The sequence below is a fragment of the Corythoichthys intestinalis genome, chromosome 1 (assembly GCF_030265065.1).
Source record: "Corythoichthys intestinalis isolate RoL2023-P3 chromosome 1, ASM3026506v1, whole genome shotgun sequence".
Taxonomy (NCBI): domain Eukaryota; kingdom Metazoa; phylum Chordata; class Actinopteri; order Syngnathiformes; family Syngnathidae; genus Corythoichthys; species Corythoichthys intestinalis.
Genome location: NC_080395.1, coordinates 172,004 through 184,935, shown reverse-complemented (window position 1 = coordinate 184,935; position 12,932 = coordinate 172,004). Strand labels below are relative to the sequence as shown.

At 44.7% G+C, this 12,932-nt stretch overlaps 1 protein-coding gene across 8 annotated transcripts in view; it reads right to left on the bottom strand.

Annotated features, from left to right (window-relative positions):
* The window catches only part of LOC130914964 (transient receptor potential cation channel subfamily M member 1-like), a 34,138-nt gene that overhangs the window by 18,726 nt on the left and 2,480 nt on the right, over nt 1-12,932 (bottom strand). For all 8 annotated transcript variants that reach the window (XR_009063037.1, XR_009063038.1, XM_057834577.1 and 5 more), the window contains exons 3-6: nt 12,341-12,548; nt 12,054-12,267; nt 5,408-5,532; nt 3,619-3,790 (exon numbers count right to left, since the gene is read on the bottom strand). Coding sequence is in view for 6 of the 8 variants with exons in the window: in XM_057834577.1 (XP_057690560.1) it covers nt 3,619-3,790; nt 5,408-5,532; nt 12,054-12,267; nt 12,341-12,548 (719 nt within the window). In the remaining 2 variants the exon portion in view is untranslated. The remainder of the gene's footprint in view (nt 1-3,618; nt 3,791-5,407; nt 5,533-12,053; nt 12,268-12,340; nt 12,549-12,932) is intronic.

Here is a 12,932-nt window from a genome sequence, read left to right as displayed (position 1 = left end):
TAAAACTTACTATAGGACCGTCATTTTGTTGGATGGGATTGATAATAAAATAAAACTCTAGTGACAGACAACAATAAAGTGCAGTAATTTAATGACTATTTCCTGGCGTTTTGAACACAAACATCTTACAAGCAAAAAATATTATATTATATGCAGCAGCTCTAGAAAAAAAAAAAGAATTAAACCCGCTAGTGTTATCATAAATAAAAAATAAATGATGCTTTTCCACTGGTATAACTGGGGGAATAAAAACATGGCATTTTAGACAGGTCAATAATTATTACTTTAATCTTATACACAGCAAAGACCTATGCCTGTTCTTCCACATTTTTTTTTATTCCTTATCACGGTCTATATCTTTTTTCAAGGGCAGATTTTTCTTGAGGATGATCAACTGATCCACATGATCATGTTTAAGTAGACTGCGTTTCGTGGAAACAATATGCCGCCCTTTCCACCATTGTAGTGGGTTATTTTTCAGGGTTAAAAACTCATGATTTCTGTACTGCTTCACACTTCACAGTAGCTCTGACCCATGCGAACAGATCTGGCTGCCTTCGTCACTTCAAAGTCCAACTTTTGTTTTCCTGGGTGCGTTGAAAATTAATCGCTGCACGTCGCTGGCGTGGTGCGCAAACTGTCCATTGTTTTAGCATGTTGCTTCGTTGCCACTACTAGCTTCGCTTTGGGCTGTGACGAAAACGCTACGGAGCGTGCGTTTCAGTGGTTTTGTTAGCTCTCACGTTGGTATGACACGCCCGTGACGATCGGGTAATGACGGCGACTACTAGCGGTTCTGCCGAAATGAATGGGAAGTTGAGGCGACCACGACGGCGGTCACAATCTAAGTGCGCTGTGTGGTGAATGACACAAGCGCAGCATGTGGGGGTAAAAGCTAAATGATTTTCATATGAACCCTTTAACACCGAACGTGTCGGCAGCCACGCGTTTACGCATATCGTCTTTGAAGCTTCGTCACGCTATAATTACGTAACCCACGTGCCGCTGGTTGGTCTCATTTGAAAGTGTGGAAGTTGATGTCCACACCAGTTTTTATTTGAAGTCAATCGACCAAGAAAAACGGGAGACAATGTCATTTGAATTTTATTTTTTTATTGCAATCATAAGTATGCATTAAAACGCTGCATGAACCATGTAACTATCTTCATACTTCCATCATTTCTTGTCCTTTTTCAAAACCGAAAGCAGCACAAAAGACTACATATTCCAAGAGCCGTTGTGATGTCAAGAAGGACGAACCGAAAGTGATCATTTTCCATAAATTTCCGAGCGAGGCGCCAACTAATGAAAGGGAGGCATGCCAAGCAAGCAACGGCCGGTTGGTTTGAGCGAGCGACTTTGAAACGTGCAGAATGAATCTAAAACTACATTTAGCGCAAGCAAGCTAATGCATTATTTCATTAACTCAAAGAAGAAGATGAGCCGTATTTGTCGTTGTTTTTTTTATTTGGATGAGTCGCCGTCTCGGCGAGTAGAAGTGACGGCAAACGGCGAAAGAGTAGGCTGTGTAACGTTGTGTGTGACACAGCTCCGTGACCTGTTCAAGAAGCAGCTTTATTGAGTGCGCAAAAAAACCTTTATTGGGTCACATGCCTGAAATAATTGAACTGAACTACTTGTCAATATTTTTGAAAATACTTTTCAATGTTATATATATTTTTTCTTCACTATAATCTTTTCAATTTTATGTAGATGTGTGTTCGAGAAGCTTAATTGCTGGTGATGTGTACAACACCTAACTTCACAAAGAGATATCCTCCAAACCCTTTTTGTGTGAGATGATATATATATAATCTTTTTTCCTCACTATTTTGCACTGTATATAACCTGTTTTGGCCATAGTAATTGTAAAGGCCAAAAACGCCTATAGCCATACCTGCATTTTGTGTTGAATTGTCAAACATGAAACAATTCAATCTTATTTTTTTCTATTGAATGTTTATCCTAACAAGTTGAATGAATATTACCAAGCTTCAAAACGGTCGGTCGAGCATGTTTGGTTGTCAATGGGACATCAACATTACAAATTTTGAAAAAAGATTTGGGGATTTTTTTGGCTCCAAAATGTGGATTATATTTGGTCAGTGAAGAAAACAACAGTTTGGACATGAAGTTCAAGGTGTCCTGGAAAAAAAGGGACCCAACATGGCCATTGTTAACATTTTTTTCTTTGAAATATAAAGGCAACATCAAATGCATGCAAATTCGGCCAAAATAGGCTTAGCTGTTAAAGGGTTAAGCAATGCATTGAACTAGGCATTAGAAGCCGATTCTTGTGCTCGCGATAGCCGAATTCTATCTCTACTATCGGTTCATTGAATATTTAATGGCTAATTACTGTCAAATGGTAATTTTACTATCAATACAGCTGTATCTCTCACCTGTAAAACCGGATGTCCGGTCGTATCGGTGTATCGTTCTCAAGCTTATTATTTACCTGACATGCTTCAAATCATGAAAATAATAACAGCCTATATCTTACCAATCTTGTAATCTCGATGGGTCTTGTCTCCATTCCATGTCAGGTAGTCCAGGCACATTGTTTGCATCCTGATTAGCGCCTGGCTAATACATGTTAGGTCCAACATAAAATTCCAACCTCTTCCTCTTCCTGCAACTCATCAAAAACTTGGATCTCCTCACTTGCGCTCGATCTATAATCGCTTATATCGCTGTTTGAATGACTTTTTTGGGGGGCTTTGTATGGCGGCCGTATGGAGCGCTGCCATCACTGTTCTCGGTGTGACGTATCACTTCCGGGTTCGTCCCCTTTCAGGCTCGAACTTCGGAAACGCAATTATTTTGTCAAATATACAACATTTCAATTATTTTTTCCATGCTTTATTTGTGCCTTGTTCACGAGTGAGGACAGGATGGAACGGGAGATCGACGTGTGGATCGGCGCGGCGTCTGCAGCGATGCGGACTCTGCACCGGTCCGTTGTGGTGAAGAACGAGCCGAGCCAAAAGGCGAAGCCCTCTATTTACCGGTCGATCTACGTTCCTACCCTCACCTATGGTCACGAGCTGTGGGCCGAGGCCAAAAGAACAAGATCTCGGATACGAGCGGCCGAAATGACTTTCCTCCGCAGGGTGTCCGGGCTCTCCCTTACAGATGGGGTGAGAAGCTCTGTTATCTGGGAGGGACTCTGGTTCGAGCCGCTCCTCCTCCGCTGGTTGGGATGCCTCCTGCACGCCTCCTCGTAGAGGTGTTCCGGGCACGTCCCACTGGCGGGAGGCCCCAGGGACGACACGCCGGAGAGACTATGTCTCTCGGCTGGCAAGGGAAGGCCTTGGGATCCCGCCGGAGGAGAGGGAAGTGTGGGCTTCCCCGCTAAAGCTGCTGCCCCCGCGACCCCACCCCGGATGAAGTGGTAGGTAGTGGATGGAAATTGTTTCATGTAGGTATTTCAGTTCATTTATGCTTTCAGGCACAAAGGACCATTTACTGTATTTGACTTATTACATTGACAGAGGACAGTGGTCTCAAGCTTGCGGCTCAGAGAGAAATGAACGAACACGTATTGAAATTTTAAAAACAGGAGTAATAAGGGACGAGTGAATTGGGGTGCTTCCGTTGGCTGGCCGGCAGACTCACGCGTGTTGATCTTCTGCAATGCCACGTGCTTCTCCAGCTGTCGGCGAAGGCGCACCTCGGCGCCGTACTTGCCGCTCGTGCCGTTGTCGGCCAGGATGAAGTGCGAGTGGCTGCTGTTGACCACCGCCAGCTTGCTCAGCGGGTTGCCCATGGTCCCGTACGGACGCGACACCTGGCGAACACGCGACCGCAATCAGAACATTCCAAAGCGGCGGTCCTTATTCGGTTCCCCGTACATATAATCGAGATGAATTCAAAGTTGAAAATTGCGGACATTTTGGTAGAGAGTACACATCTGGATCTATGATCATTCCTGAGATACAGCGTTAGTTTGTGGCCTTGCCAAATCCAAGATGCCCGACCGGAAATGTGTACGTCCTTTGAAAAACTTGGAATGCATTGTTAACAAGCCCCAAATAAGTGAGTGTACAGCAGTTGGGTATGGCCAATATTCTGCTATCGAGGATATGTCTGTGTTGTTGTCAAATTTTTGTTTTTGGCAAAACTGCATCGAAAGTTTGTGCACCTTGATTTCCAGTTGATTTGGGGGCTCTTTCTCTTGGTTTTGGATCACCTATTGATGATTTGACGAATCACTTCCTTGTTCATTGGTCACTTCTTATTGATTTTAAAGCATTTCCAGGTAACATTCTGTTGATTCGGATCATTTTCGGATTATTTTGAGGCATTCTCAGGCTACTTCCTATATACTGAGTCACTCAAATTTACATTTTGGTAAAATATAATGACCGCTATTTTTTTTTCTTTCTCTTTTGCAGGTCCGAGGTGAAAATCAATAAGAGTGAGTGGAAAATTTTCATGGGTGTAGAATTTGCAATTGGAATTGAATGGAGCTATTGAACACGTATGGGAAGTTTTGGACTGTCAAATTTAGGCAGAATTGTATGTTTTTGCCAAAATCTGGTTGGTAACTTTTGTGCACCATGTGTAAATGATGTGACTTGGATAAAAACTGTAGGACAAGTTGCATTTTTGCAAATTGGTGTCACATTCTGTTGGTCATATGGTGTTTTGTTACAGAGCCGGTTACGGGAGCGTTCCCGAGGTTGCGCCTGTGGCCAATTTAAGCTCATCAAGACAGTATTTAAGCCCAGGCGATCCAAGAGAAGGGTGCCGAGATATTGCCTCGCCGGTCGCCGTCGGACGTTTTAGTCCTCTCGAGCTTGTTCTTTGCAATTGGCTAGTTTCACCCTGCCTCGGTTTGTTTGTATGGCGCTTTTGTTTGGTATCTTTTACCTTGAGCAGGTATTTGAGTGTATTTGTGTTTCTTTTTTCACTCTGGTTTACGCTCGGGTTATTTATACTGATATCTGTCGACCTGCTGTCACGGACCCTTTTTCTTATGTCTTTAGCGATCACGTGTTTTTGTTTGGTTCCAATAAACCTGTTTGAACGCCTCCCTTGTTGTCTGTTTTGGGGCCAACCTAGTTTTCCGCACTGCAGACCTTAACAATTAGAATTTTGTTTTGCCATTGGAAATGAATGCGTTTTTTTTTTTTTTTTGGATTAAAAAAAACAACAAAATAACAAATAACATGTTTCTGGTACAATCGTGGCTGTTAGGGGCCAAATCGAAAGAGAGCCTGCATCGTGTGTATTTTTGGAATGTTGAGAAACGGTCAAAACGCATTGACGGGGTAAAAAAACAACTTTATGCGCGCTGAACTTTGTCAACGTTTGTCTAATCGCACCTGCATATATAATGGGGCGAGGCGGGGAGAATTTTTCACAACGGCAGAACAGAAGATGATTTTTGGTCCATACGTACATCCCTGCCGAGGAGGTCGTCCTTGTTGTCGACGATGCCCCACGGCGCAATGCCGATGGCGCACACTTTGCCGCGAGACTTGGACGAGTGGTCCTTCAGGGCGTCGCCCACGTGCCGGATGACGCCTGAAAACACCCGGAAAAAAAGTTGACGCGTCCGTGGGACGACAACAATATTCAATGTGCACAGGGAAATACTGTAGACATACTTTTTTTCCCCCAAATATTGTACTAGGTCCAGATTTCAACCGTTATTGTGAGTATCCTTCTTAAAGCAAAGCAAAGCAAAGCTGACCACATATGAAATTCCTATTTTCTGACCCTCCTCTTGTTTTGATGCGCCGCACACACATCCGGCCTACACGCTTGCACTCATTACCACTGTCCAAAGGTTCCCAAAAACGGACGTCACGAAAGCTTTCTTTGGATTTCACTCAACAATTTTGCTTGCTACAAAACGCATGTTTTTCTGCAAACAGCCCGATTCATTTCCAATTGTAAAATGAATCTCGTTCTACATTTTTAAATCCGATTCACATATTTAAAACAACCAAAATTTCAGGACATAAATGCAGAAAGAAGTTGTATACTGTTGCTTTTTGCCAAACACCACCAAAATTTCTCGACTACATAGCCTAAAGCCATAGCAATAGCCTCCTCTATGGTCTTCCATCTTCTCATTTCCAAAAGCTGCAATATGTTCAGAATTCTGCCGCCCGCCTCCTCACCCACATCCGCTCCAGAGAACACATCACCCCCTTCTCCGACAGCTTCACTGGCTTCCAATCTCATACCGGATTCAGTAGAAAACTCCTCCTCCTCACCTACAATAACCTGGCCCCTTCCTACCTCACTGACCTTCTACAACAGCACTGTCCCTCCCGCCAACTCTGGAACTCTCTCCCAAAACCCATCAGGAACTCGGACTCATTACAAAACTTCAAATCACTTCTAAAAACCCACCTGTTCAAACTAGCTTTTCCCACCTCTTAATTCTGTTTATGTTTTATGTTATGTAGAGTGTCTTTGAGTGTCCAAAAAAGCGCTATACAAGTTTGATGTATTATTATTATTAGTGATGCACGATAATGCATTTTTCAGCCGATACCGATAATTTCCTCCTCGTTCCAACCGATAATGTCAAGCCGATAATTTTATTAAAGATTTATGTAAAATTTTAAAGTATACACAAGAGAAAATATTGCTGTGCAAAAATAATATTGCTCTTTTTTTTCAACATCAAATGTGAACAAGTAGTAGTAGTAGTAGTAGTAAATTCCAACATCTAAATAAAGACAGATTGTCTGACATTGTGTAATGGTAAACTTTTGGCAACAATTACTTACAGAGTAAATACATAAGTTGCACAAAAATGGCTTTAAAAGTATGCCATTCCTAAAGTATAACATTACTACACAGCAAAAACACAGCTCCTTAAGACTAGTTAAAGTCCCTTGTTTTCAGTGTAAATCTATTGGAAAGAAGTTAAATTAACTGCCAGCACTTCAAGTATATTTCACTCAGATTTCTTGAAGAAAAATGGCCAGCTGAAAATAAGATTAACAGCCTTATTTTAAGCAATAAATTATTATACATAATCCTAAAAAAAAAAAAAAAACCTTGTCAGAAATGTTCTTTATTCAAGAATTGTATGGTTCAAAACATTATTTGAAAGCAATTTTTTCTTGATTTAGGTGAAAATGACCTTATTTTTTTAGATGTTTGGGCTTAATAAGAACAAATTGCAATATTTAGTTCAAGTAAGTGGAATAATCTGGCGCATTCAACTAGTCTTCAACACTCAAACAAGATGGGGAAAATTATTTGACTAGATTTACGAAGAATGATCTGATTAAGACGTCGTCATAAATTTAAAGCGTACTGAATGCATTAGTGACTGGATGACTTCTTTGTGTCGTTTGGTGCATGTTACAATTATCAACTAACCACTGTGCCGTCATGATAAACATGGTTTGTTGACATCACCTGTGTAAATGTCCGTGGTAAAACTGATGTGATCGGCATGTCTTTCACGAAGAATCGTGGTCGTATAAACTGCATTATTTTTTCATCCAGGGGTTTGGCTATCGGGTCATTTCGGGAATTTCCTCCCGCCTGTGCCCTTCAGTCCGCCCGGCTGCCAAATTAGCACCCGCGCCAGGCCTCTGTCTCGAACCGGAGTGGCGGCGGCAGCTAAGTTCGTACCGGATATCCGCCCGCCCCGGCCGGCTCGCTGCGGCGCATTCGGTGCATGGCTCTGCTCTCATGCTCTACCCGCCTAGGGCGAGGCGGCGGCGGCCTGCCGGACCGGCGGGCTCCGTCGGAAGACAGCTACTTGTCAACTATCGATCTCGTGAGGTGTTTAGCCATAGATGGGAGTTTACCACTCGCTTTGGGCTGCATTCCCAACACCCCGACTCCGGGAGGACCGCAGCGTCTCTGTATCGTCACAAGCCCCGTAGCTTCCTTTATAGTTTATTTGTTAACAATAGCTTTAGCATTCGTGCTAGCAGCAGCCTCATATTCGTTCCAAAAATCATTGTGATGCAGTTTTAAATGGCTGCTGGGTTAGTGCTAGTGGTGTTCAATGAGGACGCTTTCTTTAGGCCTTGAGGAACTGTTTTGTAGATGGCGAGAGCGTCGTTTATTTCATTTCACACACGGGAAAAGCAACGCACGCTAGTGAGAGCGCCTCAACACTGATGTGTAACACCGCCTCCTCTATGACGCCGTACTCCTAAACCCCTCCTCCCACAGGGGCTTCAGAGAGGGGAGGGGTTGAGCAGGCGGCAGTGAAGAAGTGGAGAAAACTGCTTGGTTGCGCACATTTGGAGGCTAAATCAAGTAAATAATTATCGGATTGCATTATCGGTTGATTTTTTTATTATCTGTGTGACGTCATAATTGCCATTATCGGCCGATAATTATCGGTAGCCGATATTATCGTGTATCTTTAATTATTATTTTAAATTTGTCAAAAAACATCCCTATTTATTTCCAGTGGTCCCATTCATTTCCAATACAAAATCTATAGGACGTGACCCAGAATTGCACTTAAATCAACAGGCAATGATCAAAAATCAAGAGGAAGTGCAGTGTTTCCCCTAGGGTTATTTGAAGCTGAGGTGGAGGGCTGCGTCGGAGTCGGACTGCCTCACCATGTCGTGCCACGGCAAAATTGCATCATATCATGACTTTTTTTTTTTTCACATTTTGCTTCCCAAAAAAGAACCATAACAAAGATCTATTTGAAATATTTCATGAGCCAAGCTAATGTCGTAGCTCTCAGCTACGGTTCATGTACGTGAAATGCGTAGCTGATCACAGTTACATTACCCTACGAAATAATACGACTGTTTTTTCCTCGTAGTAATAGTGTGACTTACAATTGGTAGTCCTTCTTTTTCCTTTTATTTAGCCTTAATATGTACTACATTAACACAACAATAATAGGAGTTCTGTTAATGGACCACTGGCGTAGGTTTGCATAGGGACGTTAGGAACTTTTCAGGATGCTCAAATTGTCCCCACCTAATTTTAAGCAACCTTTTTGCATTATTAAATGAGTTCAGTTATAGAGGTCATTTAGATTGTCTTCACATATTTTTGTAAGGATAGAATTGACCCTACCACTTTTAAGTGAATTACTTTCATGATGTTCAGACTTACACTGACACCATTCCCCTCCCCCCCAAATGCACGTTTGATTGGCAGATGACTAAATCCCCTGGTTTTCAATCTACTAGAAATAAGTGAAATGATCTGCCAGTGCTTTAAGTAAATTTTACTCAGATTTCTTGAAATAAGATTATTTTCAGACAGCTACTTTTTAACACACTTATTTTAAGCCCCCCCCCCCCCACAAAGCTTTTTTTTTGTCAGGAATGTTCCTTGATTTTGGTGAAAAATGACCAACCTTTAGATGTATAGTATAGTATAGTATGTGTATATAATCTGACCCATTAATCTGTTAACTAGCCTTTAACACTCAAAACATCCATCCATTATCTTCCGCTTGTTCGGGGTCGGGTCGCGGGGGCAGCAGCTTTAACGGAAGCCCAGACATCCCTCTCCCCAGCCACTTCAACCAGCTCCTCCGGCGGGATCCCAAGGCCTTCCCGGGCCAGCCGAGAGACATAGTGTCTCCAGCGTGTCCTGGGTCGTCCCCGGGGCCTCCCGCCGGTGGGACATGCCCGGAACACCTCTCCGGAGAAATGTCCAGGAGGTATCCGAACCAAATGCTCCCGTCACCTCAGCTGGCTCCTCTCAACGCGGAGGAGTAGCGGCTCGACGCCGAGTCCCTCCCGGATGACCGAGCTTCTCACCCTATCTCTAAGGGAGAGCCCGGACACCCTGCGAAGGAAACCAATCTCGGCCGCTTGTATCCGGGATCTTGTTCTTTCGGTCCCGACCCACAGCTCGTGACCATAGGCGAGAGTAGGAACGTAGATCGACTGGTAAATTGAGAGCTTTGCCTTTCGGCTCAGCACCTTCGTCACCACTACGGACCGGTGCAGCGTCCGCATTACTGCAGACGCTGCACCGATCCGCTTGTCGATCTCTCGCTCCCTCCTACCCTCACTCGTGAACAAGACCCCGAGATACTCAAACTCCTCCACTTGGGGCAGGATCTCATCCCCGACCCGGAGAGGGCACTCCACCCTTTTCCGACTGAGGACCACGGTCTCGGATTTGAAGGTGCTGATCTTCATCCCGACCGCTTCACACTCGGCCGCGAACCGTTCCAGTGAGAGCTGGAGGTCACGGCTTGATGAAGCCAACAGCACCACATCATCTGCAAAAAGCAGAGATTCAATGCTGAGGTCACCAAACCGGACCCCCTCAACGCTTCGGCTGCACCTAGAAATTCTGTCCATAAAAGTTATGAACAGAATCGGTGACAAAGGGCAGCCTTGGCGGAGTCCGATCCTCACTGGGAACGAATTCGACTTACTGCCGGCAATGCGGAGCAAACTTAAAACAAGATGGAGAAAAATATTCAAATAGATTTCAGAAAAATCATCGTATTAAAACGTTCAAAATTTGCAGTGCGAAAGTTGGTACGCCAATACAGATTTATTTTTGCATTGATCATTTAGCCTATTCCCTATACCCCCGTTCACCCAATCTGTTGGATCTTTTCACGGTAATGTCCGTCCCCAGCAAAAAGTGTACACGCAGGTTATGCTGTTATATCGTCCCTACCAATATTGAGACCAAACTTACCCCCTTGTAATGGATCCATTTCAAGGAGTAGGGGGAAATTCCACTTGCTGTGTAAAGAGATTTACTAGTTTGTGCTAGCTTTTGTTCTTGTTGTTCTTGAACTCCATTTGCACACAAACGCACATCGAGGTACCAATTAGCTCAGCAAGGAGAAGTATGAGAGTACTTTTCGAGTGTCCCAGAGCTCGCAAAACTTGGATAGAAAGAGCGCATATATCAATGTTTCGTCAGCCGTGATAGCGTATATCCGTCCACCGAAACAGCCTGGTAGCAGATATAATAAGTACGCCTGCCCCTCTGCTATTGAACGCGTTGTTGATATTAGCGCGGCGGCGCTCTCCCCGCCTCTCGGCGCAATTTCATTCAAACTTGCCATTTCGTTCAAGACGGCCGTCCACTGCTCACTTTCGCTGAAAAGTCCGATCCAAAATACTGTAATGCCCCAGATGGGGGGAAAAAGGAAAGGAATCTGTATTGGCTTACCCACTTTATTGTGGCAACAGTATTAAAGAAAAACAATAACAAAATAACAACGGGCTCCCGTGACATGCGACCGCTATCTCGCTTCCCTCTACGTCACAACTCCTCGTCCGAATGTCTCTTAAGGGGGCCTCGCAGAGTTATGGACATTACAATACACAATGAATAGGTTGCCGCTGAACCCTTCACACTAGGCTGCCGCTAGTTTAAAATGGCCTTAGAATTTTTTTTTTTTTTTTTAAACTTCTCTTTTGCACAGCATGGCAGCTTTTATTTTGGTGTGGCGGTGCGCCACAATAATAAATATGTAGGAGAAACCCTGAAGTGACCCTAAAAGTACTTGAAATTATTGGGCCCAAAATGAAGTGCCCGCCAATGACCACAATAGACCTTTTGGGTCAAATCCTTTTTAATTTTAGGGTACTGACAGGTCACTTTGGCTTGACTTTGGAGCATTACCCATGTACGGTACATTTTGGGGCATTCCGGGACCACATCCTGTACATTTGAGATCATTTCCTGTTGATTTTAGTGCATTACTGGCTGACTTTCTGTGTCCCGACAGTAGATTTGGAGGCATTCGGGTATCATTTCCTGTTCACTGGTCACTTCCTGTTGATTTTGGGGCATTTCAGGCTTAGTTCTCGTTGATTTTGGGCCACTTTCTTTTGTCTCGGTGTCCCGGATCACTTCCTATACATTTGAACCCTTGATAGGGCACCCATTGTAGCAATTAGCCGCCATCGACGGCACTACACGTCTAATTCTGAGTGGGAGGAGGCGACCGAACAAACCTTCATTCGCTCCCGTCCGTCCGTCCGAACGGATGGGAAGTCTAGCGCCATCAATGGTGCTGGAAGATTCCCAGCCGGTTCTCTCAGTTTGAATCAATTTGCTTTGTAAATAAAAGGCCATCGTTTTGAACGGCGCGCGGCTCGTACCGGTGCTGACGCCGCCGGTGAAGATCCAGGCGCCGGTGGTGACGGCGGCTTTGATCAGGCCGCGTCCGAAGACCTGCCGCAGTTTGGGCGGCAGCTCGAAGTTCTGCAGCCCCCCGTGCACCGAGATGAGCAACGTGGGGAGCTCCAGCGACCACTCCTTAACCATCAGCTGCAGCAGTGACTCGGGCTTGGTGTCGAAGGAAACGCGGATGTACTGCCGGAACGGGAAAGGAAGCGGCGACGGTTACCGTCCGCTACAAATGCTCTTTTCCTTACGTCCGCCGTACCATGGCCTTGTTGACGTGTCCGCCCTCCTGGAACTCGATGACACCGTAGGCGTCGGTGGGCGAGGCCCGCGTGTGCTTGAGGGGGCTCCAGCGCTCCTTGGCCTGGACCTCCAGTCGCACCGGGGGGCCGTCCACCCGCCCCTCCTCGCCCGGCCCCTGCCCGTCACCCGACGGTGAGTGCTGCGCCACCGGCTGGCCGCAGCCGCACCTGCCGGAGATAATTAAAATTTCTAATCCGTACTCAAATGTGCACGGACAGACATATCAACACTATTGTAATGTAAAAATCCCAACGATTGAAATTTCACTGAATAGAAAACGGTATAAATTGTGATGAATAAACGCAACTTGAAATAGTTACAAAAGGGTTTTGATTGATTTTCTTGATTTTTAAGGAGACTGCCCCAAAAACTATTTCATTTCTAATAGGACTCTTCTGGGGAAAAAAAGGGTTAGGGGTTTAGGGGCAGGGGGCCTGTTTTTTTGGGTCACTCTGTAGCGTGGCACGATTTCGATGTGGCACAAAAAGGACATCACCAGCACCAGGGAGTACAGCATGAACTCTGAGATTTTGTTCAGAACCGACAGTCGT